This window comes from Macrobrachium nipponense, chromosome 5, assembly GCF_015104395.2.
Source record: "Macrobrachium nipponense isolate FS-2020 chromosome 5, ASM1510439v2, whole genome shotgun sequence".
NCBI lineage: Eukaryota > Metazoa > Arthropoda > Malacostraca > Decapoda > Palaemonidae > Macrobrachium > Macrobrachium nipponense.
In genome coordinates, this window is record NC_061107.1 from 62,077,528 (window position 1) to 62,086,673 (window position 9,146).

Sequence of the window (9,146 nt, forward strand, 5' to 3'; positions counted from 1 at the left end):
AGATAATATCTCAAAGATAGTATTTTCTCACTACATTTTGGCGTTTATATATATTATATATATATATATATATAAATATATATATCATATATATATATATATATATATATATATATATATATTATATATTATATATATATATATATATATATATATGAAGCATAATATATGTATGCTTACATATATCAAAATTTTATTAACAATTACTTATCCTCAAACGTCGGGATTCGAGCAAATTTCAGGTGAAAAAATGAATTTAAAGTGTATTAAATGTTTCGGTATTTAGAGTATGTATATCTATGTACAGGGTGTCCATAAAGTCCCGGGGACCATTACAAGCAATAAATACTAGTAATGGTATTGAGACTTTATGGACACCCTGTATATATACATACATTGATACATACACACATACATACAAACATATAATATATATATATATATATATATATATATATATATATATATATATATATATATATATATATATATATATATATATATATATAGCACTAACTGTAAGTATTTCATTGCCAATACTTTCCAACTGAAATAGGGCGTTGTTCACAAGAGCGCATCCAGAATGATGTCAGCAAATCTCAAAAAGAAAAGAAAGAAAAAAGTGGAGAAAGGCCGCACAAGCGCCCCATCCCCACCCGGTCCCTAAGCTCCTCCTTCGACATCTGTCGTCTTTATAAGGGGTGACGGAATAAGACGGGGGTGGGGGGGGGAAAGGAAGAAGGGGGAAGGGGGTTTGATGCTGCCGCAAGACACTTGAGAGGAAAGAAAGAGGTTAGACCGTAAGTCACAACATGAATCTTAAAAAAAAAAAAACACCTGGCATTTACATTCACATAACCGTGGTAGACAACATACTAATAAAAATTCAATCTCCGAAGACGAGACACTTTTAAAATGGTATCTGAATTACTCAAGGAACTTACAAGAACAAAAAGCTGAAATAATAATAATATTAATAATAATAATTATTATTATTAGTGTACCAGCATCGCTAACATATATTTCAAAGGTTCCATAAATTCAAATAAACTTTTTCGCTTCGTATAAACTAACATTCACGACCTTCATTGACAGCAGTGAAGCAGAACTCAACTGTGACATGTACTAAATGTTGCTTCGTCGTTAAATATTAAGTTTTACATAATGGCAAAAACTCTTTGGAAATGGAACGGCAATGATTTGTCGACTATAATGAACATTAAATCTTCAATTAACCTCTCTCTCTCTCTCTCTCTCTCTCAGTAAAATGCGAAACGGGAAATTGACATATATAAAATTTTATTCGCGTCTCATTATCTAACGTTCTAGCTTAGTGCTTAGAGGCAAATTAAACCCTGGAAAGACAACCGTACACAGCTTAAACGCACCGATTTATTTTCATCCACTACCAAGTTTCCATGTGAGCAAAGATAAGAGATAGGTACGGCACATGTCGTGCGTATCGTTAAAAAGAAAAAAAAAAATGATCGGTCACCCTTGGTGGTATTTCAAGAGATGCAGGACGCCAAGCGACAGAACAAGGTGATTACTACACTTGCATTCAAATGGAAATACACGTACGACCGAACTTCGTTAAAGCTACATAAAAACTTTCCAGGTAGTGTCAACCGTAAATAACAATGGCAAACCTCTACCAACCACATAAAATGAAAAGTCTTTCAACAGAATTACTTGGACAACGAAAACGTTAGTAGTGGTAGTCAAATACAGACGTAGCACTGAAACATGCTTCAAAAATATTTTGTTAAAAGCACCAACATCCTGCTTAAAGAGCGATCACCAAGTAGCCACACTTGGCTTCGCCCAGAGGAGAAAACTAAGAGAAATGATATGACGGAACAAAACTCGATGTCATGGTTTCTGAAGAAGCGAGGAAATCTGGCACAAGGGTAGGTAGGCGGGAGAAGGCCCCAGGCCCCTTCAGTTGCCTAGGTCTTGATATCTCATTTCTCACGTTAACACACAAACGCATAAATGACTCATAAAAGGTCATTATAATGACTTCACTGCAACACAAGGCACTATTTCTTTCAAATGATCGTTTCCTAGTTAATAATGTGAGCACACAAAAAAGTGCAGAGTTATTTGCAGATATACATAACTAAGGAATTATACGTCTCTCAGGTTCCTTTTGAGGGAAAATCATTGAGAAAGTCCTTTGCTTACAAAAGACCCTGACGTGTCCATCTCCAGAATGACAAGACACTGGGTTCAATTACTCGACGCACTAATTGTTCACTTTATCGCACATCAAATCAGCACATTAAAGTGGCGGTATTCAACTTCCGAAGACTTCTTCATTCCTGGGGGCTGTCTAAATGGAGCAGGGGAAGGAAAGGTGATTAAATGCGCCTCCAGTCTTGCTACACGAAGAGAAAACGTGGCCACAAGTAATCGTTAACATTTCGCCGTTTGTAAAACTAGGAACTTCTACCGTTACACGTACACTAGTACAAAAGACGTACTAATCTGTATTTCATAAAGTCTACCCAGACATGATTGATGCTTGATTAAATGGAAGTTTTATTAAATTAGAATCTGAAGAGACGTGCCCCACCCCCCGAAGGACAAAATTTGGTTACCTGGACATTTTTGGCTACGTCCACTTGTCAAAAGATAATGTTCCTTAAACCACGATGAAGAGAGCACACAGTTAAATCCATCAAGAGAAATGCTCCTGGGTATAAAACTAACCCACCCTCTAAAAAGATTAAGAAAATTATGCTTTCAGCAACTAAATAGCTGAAAGATGAGCCTGGTCGGGAGGCAGCGAGCCCTAATAGCGAAAAGTAACTTTTTGCACATTAGATACCAATGAAGACACTAAACATGGTCTTTAATTTTGCCAGTACAAAAATTTATTAAACATGATAAAATCCCTAAGAAACACGGAATCATTTTATCCAACATCTTCACCCAGCAGCTCAGCACAATGCTAATTCCTAATCTAATAAAAAATAAAGAATAGAACAGGTTGGTCAAGTGACTTTTGTTATATGTGCTTGACCCTGGCGTTACCTACATCTTTAGTCATGGATAAAGCGGTTTTGTGTGGCAGTCTTGAATCTATACACTTAGTTAATTTTCCTAATTTCCATAAAGGTACCTAACCTACAAAAATCTACGATGCCACTTCCATTGCAATAAAAAATTAAGAGTATTAAGAATAACTTTTAATAAAAATTGAGCTTTCCTAAATCCATGAGTGCACAGTAAGTCGAATGCCTCACCTTCCACCACTGACTTCTGTAGCATATCTCGGTGTAGGCTTCGTTGTTAGAAAGATGAATCCAGAGCAGCATCCTCTTGGTCTTCTCGAGTTCCCACCTCTCTCGATCTTCAGGGACTCTGCTGCGTCGCATCTTACTCAGCTGCTCCCATAATAAATTGTCATCTTTGTAGGATTCCATACGAGAAGAAGGCATCTTTCCACTGCCCAAGAGGCTACCAGCACTCCCTCCATCTATACCCTTGACCTTTGGGGAACGGGGCCCTTCTTCTAACAATGAGCCAAAAGATCTATCTTCGGCAAATATGATGCTTTCCAAATCAGACCAAGTGGTTGCCAAATCAGTCAAATTCTGGTTCATATTAAATCGCACTGACCTCTTAGATGCCACTAGCTCACCATTACTGGGATCCTTCAATGATCCTTGGGACCCATACAATGCTCTCGCTACATGAGGATCTGACTGGTGTGGCATGTTCCCTGTCTCAGAATACACATCTCGGTTTTTACTCATGTGAATATGGACAAATTTCGCCAAGTCTGCCAGGTCAAACTTGAAACTCTCAAAATCAACATTTTCTAACTCTGCTCCTGTCTCCTCCTGCTCCTGCTCCTCTTCCCTCTCACCATCACCTTTCAGACTACCCCTGGGTAATGTAGAGGCTGGGGTATAATCCGGGGTTGGAACATACACCTGCTCAATACCACCATCTTCTGTTTCTATATGAATAACTTCTCTCGCTTTGTTGTTGTTCTCCATTTCATTTGGCTTGTCTTTTCCATCTTTCATTTCTCTCTTGACATCAGGCTTTGGTTGTGTTATTTCCAATGGTTCTTCTTTTGCTTTGGTCGAGATTTGTTTGCTATCACAATTTGAGTCTATTAACTGTTTCCTCCTGTCATGAAAAGAACCAAATATTTTACTCATCTGTGGTGCTAACTGCTCTCTCCTCAGTGCCACTGTACTTGTTGAAGCACTAGACATGGTAGCGGTGAGAGCTTTCCTCTCACAATCATTTGATGCTCTCGGCAAACAAAATTCACCATCAGATGGCTCATTAATCTCATCACCTGTATTGAATTTTCTTCTTAATTTTAACTTCAATTCCTTAATCATCATATCATTATTATTACCCAAAATTGAAACCCCAACTTTCTGCACCTTTTTAAATTTTTCTGCTGCCTCTTGTGTGTTCACCTCATTATCTTCTTTCACACTGTCATGGTCAATAATGCTTCTAGGAACTGGAGGAGGCTCCTCAATTTCATTCCCCTCATCTTGATCACTTGGCAATTTCTCCCTAGAAGCCTGCAAGATCTCTTCTCGAATTTCCTTCCGCGTCCCATATATTTCGCTGTCATTTTCATAAGTGTGGACCTCACGAGATTCGGTGGATGACACAGTGTTGTTGAAATACAGGCAGGTCTCTGGATCTGGAGGAGGAGGAAATAACGTTGTATGAAAGCTCATGTTTAAATTTCCATCTATTTCAGAAGAATTACGTTCTAAGGTTCCTTTGAACATCTCTTCAGTAAGTTCTACTACTTTCCCTTTTCGAATCACTACAGGCTCACCGTCACTTTTCCCATTCCGATCAACATAAGCTCCATTCATAGAATGAAATAAACGGGAATTCCTTGCTCCATATATGGGTTCTCCATGACGAGAACCATATAAATGGAGTTCTTCCCCATCTAAAGTACCATCTGTTGCTGGTGTTTTAACAGAATTTGTAGTAGAAAATCCCGACCTGGAAGCTAATGATTCAATGCTTTGGTACACATGATGCTTCAATAAAACAACAGGAGGAGTGCCTTGTCCAGGCTGAATACTGAGGGAATTCCCAACATCACATATTTCATAGATATCAGCTTCTTCATACTCATGAGTTGCAGAGCTTGTACTGCCCCCACCATCTACTCGAGCTGGATCACTAGGTGGACGGAACTGACGTCTTTGGTATGCTCTAAAAAGGCACCTTCCATCAGCATCATCATCAGATACACAATTTGCACCCACTGCTTGAGACAACTGTTGAGCTAGAGGTATGCACAGTGTGTTACTTTGGTCACCAATGTCCTCTACATTTGGCACAGCATTTTCAGGAGTTGGAGATTGTTCAGCATTGCCACAGTCATTCAGTGACATGGAAGTTGGGCTTCTCTCTATATTTTCTACACTCTGATAAACATGTTTTCTTCTCATGTTACCAACCACTCTGGGTCCTGGTGTAGCTGATCCTTTCTCAAACTGCAATTCCAAAGCAGCACTAAAATGTTTCAAGGCAGCTTTTTCATCATCTCGTGCTTCCATATAATCCCAAGATGTATCTGAGTCTAGGTAAGGCTGAGTCCTGAAGCTCAGTGACTTATTTTCAATCAGTTCACTTGTGTCAGATTCATTCCCGTGATTTACAACAAACTTATGGCGAAAAGAGTTCTTCTTCTTCTTCTTGTCCTCCTCATCTGTATCACTGTCCTTTTCCAAAGGACTCCCCTTGAATATTACACTTTCTAAACTAGTAGCACTATCAGTTTCAGAATCTGCAGTATCATGGCTAGTGGTGGTACCACCATGATACAAAGCTTCTGTATGATCAGGATGATAGTCATATGTAGAATCTTCGTCACTGGGTAACCTTTTCCCAGAGAGTCTCTGGAAATTCTTTTTGAAGGATTCATAACCAACGGTGTCATTTCCCCTCTTCACATGGCTAACCTTCTTCTGAATTTTTGTTTGCAAATTATCTGGATCTGATATGTGGTAAGCATTTTCATTACCTCTCTTTATGGCTGTACTTTGCAAGAGGGCCCTAATATTTTCTTTAGAGCCAGACTTTAAAAACCCCAAACCCATAAGTCCATTATATAACTTTTGTTTTAAAGGAAGTCTTGGAGCTTCATCTTTTGTATTTGTCTTGTTATGGGAAGAGTCACTTGTATCAGTACAAACAGTATTTTTCAACAAGTGTTGATTCTCATCACTAAAGGAATATCTCTCTTTCCTAACAACTTGGAGGTCATTTGTCTCAAAATTGGGTGTCAAATCACTGTTGTCCACTATATGCAATACATGCTCGTGTTCGCTTCCAACAGTTGGCGTCGACGGAGTTGGTGATGCAACTGGAGTACTTTCATCCTCTTCAAAAGCCACTTTTCCCCCTTCAGTTGATGCATCCTCCCTTTGTGTATTAAGTGGTTTAACTACTCTTTCTGCCAATTTTTTGCTCTCATGTTCATGATCCATGACAATATTTAGTAAACTATTAGATATGACACTGTCATCAAATTCAACTGCCTCTTCCGTTTCATCTGTATTTTCAGCTGGTACTTTAGGCTCAAATATTAATGAATCTATACTCCCAAAGGTGTCATAATCTGTATTCTCTTTGGCAGCGAGCTTTGAGTTTTTTGTGCTTTCCTCCATTGGAACATAGATATGACCAAGATTAATGTTACTTAGAGTTTCCCAGTCTTGGGCAAGGGCTTCCTTCAAGCGTTCCCTAATCTCATGGTTTCTCTCTTCTTCATCCTCAATATCATCAAGATCTAGATGATGCTCAATATGATAAGTTATAGCCTGCATGACTTTATTTCTAGTAGTTGTGTTTATATGCTTTTGACCACCTAAAATTTCTCTGACACGACGCTGTAACTCGAGGTCACCTTTGTTAAGGTGTTTCCGATTCGCACCATCAAACTTCATACCACGTCTTAACGATGCCCGAGCTACTCTGGCCAAAGATTCATAAACATCTTCACTTTCACTCAGACTCCATATATCAGCAGGAAGATATCGACCAGAATTCCGAAATTCTTCAGCATTTGCAAGTTTTCTTAATCGCTTTTCTTGCTGTTCTAAAGCCCGATTAACTAGTTGATCCTGATAAGAAGATACTTTAGATCCATTAATAGGCTCGTAAATTTTCTCAAACTCTCCATTAGACCAAGAATCTTGGGAGAGAAGAGAAACATCTTCAGGTGATGAAGATATACAAGATTTTTTTGGTTCTTTATGTTTCTTGCTTTGGCTCTGTTTGGCATCACACTGACACTCAGCATCAGAGGCTGAATTGTTTGTACCACACTGCTCACAAGAAACACAAGAACACACATCCCAATTTGATTCTACTGTATTTGTAGGAGACAGTCCACGTTCGTCTTCACTGTCTCGCATATCCTTCAAGCGAGAAAGAATCTCAGTTCGTGAAACATACTCAGGATCCCTGTTAGGCTTTGATGACATCTTAACATTTTTCATCTTATTTACCTCTGACTGTGAAACATATGTAGGATCTACTTTTGACAGGATTTCAGATCGGGATATATATACTGGATCATCAGGCTGACTAGGAAGCGACTTCCAAGAATGACTATCTTCTTCAATAATCTGCTTATGATGTCGGGCAAGTGAGCTCTGTAAGTTCTGAATATTTCTGTAGAGCTCTGATCTCGTCACATAATCTGTCTCTCCAAACTCACTATCTGTGTCACTTTGGAATTGTGCACTAGTTGAATGTACTTCTGCAACCACTTTATGTTGACGGGATGAACCTTGAAGCTGAGTGCTGCTCCCATTGTCAGTTTTTTCTCGTCTCTGCAAAAAATGTATGGGATGTTCCCACAGATGGCAAATTTCATCTAAGATCTCTTTTCTGCTCATATACTTACACTGAGACTTCATCCGTTGACTATTAATATTCTGCAACAGTTCGTCTTTGGTCATCTGATTCCAATCTTCCATCTGAACTTTATAAGGAATAGGTTCATAAATCTTGGCAAAGTTTTGCTCTAAATCAGACCAAGAATCTGCCTCTGACCCATCAACTGGTGAGTATTTAGCTGCCTCTACTTCATACTGCAGCATTCGTCTCAAAATTAATTTACGAGATTCATACACACTTTCTACATCTGACGCCTCATCAGAGGTTTTCTTAACAGTAGACATATCGGGAACCTTTTCAGGAAAAGGAACAGAGCAAGAAAGATCTTTAATATCTCTGGAGGTTTCACTGGTTAAAGAAGGGTCGTCAGTTTCCTCAATGACGGCACTCTCTTTAATATCTAGACATTGCTGTGAAGTATTCTGGGACGAAGATGCTGATGATGATGCATCTTCAGATTTAGATGTGACTTTGGAAGCTAGGCTTTTTTGATTGTGGATTTCTTTAACTGCTGAATTAGCCTCTAATTCCGCAATTTTTTTCCTAACACTCCCACGAAAAGGTCTCATTTTCAAAAATGAGTTGCTCTTTGACGAGGTATCTCCATTCTCTTCCTTGGCTATCTCTGATGAAATCAAATTACCACCCTGCTTCTTTAAATTAGGTGCAGATGATCCAGAACTACACCTTAAGCTGGTTCTCTTTAAGAAATCCCGCATGTTTAACTTCTCAAAGATGATTAAATGTGGCTCACATCATATCTTCACAAGACAAAATTGTCAGGAAAACTAAATCACTTTACCTGGTTGCTATAATAAATTTTAAAATAAGACCAATATCGACAACTTTTCAGCGTCATTACAACTTTCAAGAATGAGGGAAACTTGCGTAAATTTCTATCGCGAATGCATGTAATACATTAAACATACTGAGCACTGACAAGGAAAAACCCGATAAGAATAAAGAAAGTCAGGGACGTGGCCGAGCAGAGTCGGCGGCGACACCAGCGCACCCGATGAAAGCGGCTTTGTAACTGAGTGGCAAGAGTCCATCACACCTGCTGCTTTTGCCGAAGGTCCTCCTCCTGATCAGCATGACCGACCCCCTCCCAATCATGCACCCACCCACCCGTCCACCCACCTCCCTCTTCACCTGGCATTACTACACATTATACAAATGCCTGCTCAGATCTATGCAGACCAACTATATCTGATAATTCACACACAAAAAAG

The 9,146-nt window shown here is 38.9% G+C and overlaps 1 protein-coding gene across 18 annotated transcripts in view; it reads right to left on the reverse strand.

Moving 5' to 3' along the window:
* The window catches only part of LOC135215372 (uncharacterized), a 331,802-nt gene extending 322,887 nt beyond the window's left edge, over nt 1-8,915 (reverse strand). For 4 of the 18 annotated variants that reach the window (XM_064249937.1, XM_064249943.1, XM_064249947.1 and 1 more), the window contains exon 1: nt 3,252-8,912. In XM_064249937.1, coding sequence (XP_064106007.1) covers nt 3,252-8,633 — 5,382 coding nt within the window. In that variant the 5' untranslated portion in view covers nt 8,634-8,912. Of the gene's footprint in view, nt 1-3,251 lie in introns of all 18 variants that reach the window. The other 14 variants (XM_064249935.1, XM_064249946.1, XM_064249933.1 and 11 more) reach the window with 7 other exon arrangements.
* Between the last annotated feature and the right edge of the window lie 231 nt (nt 8,916-9,146).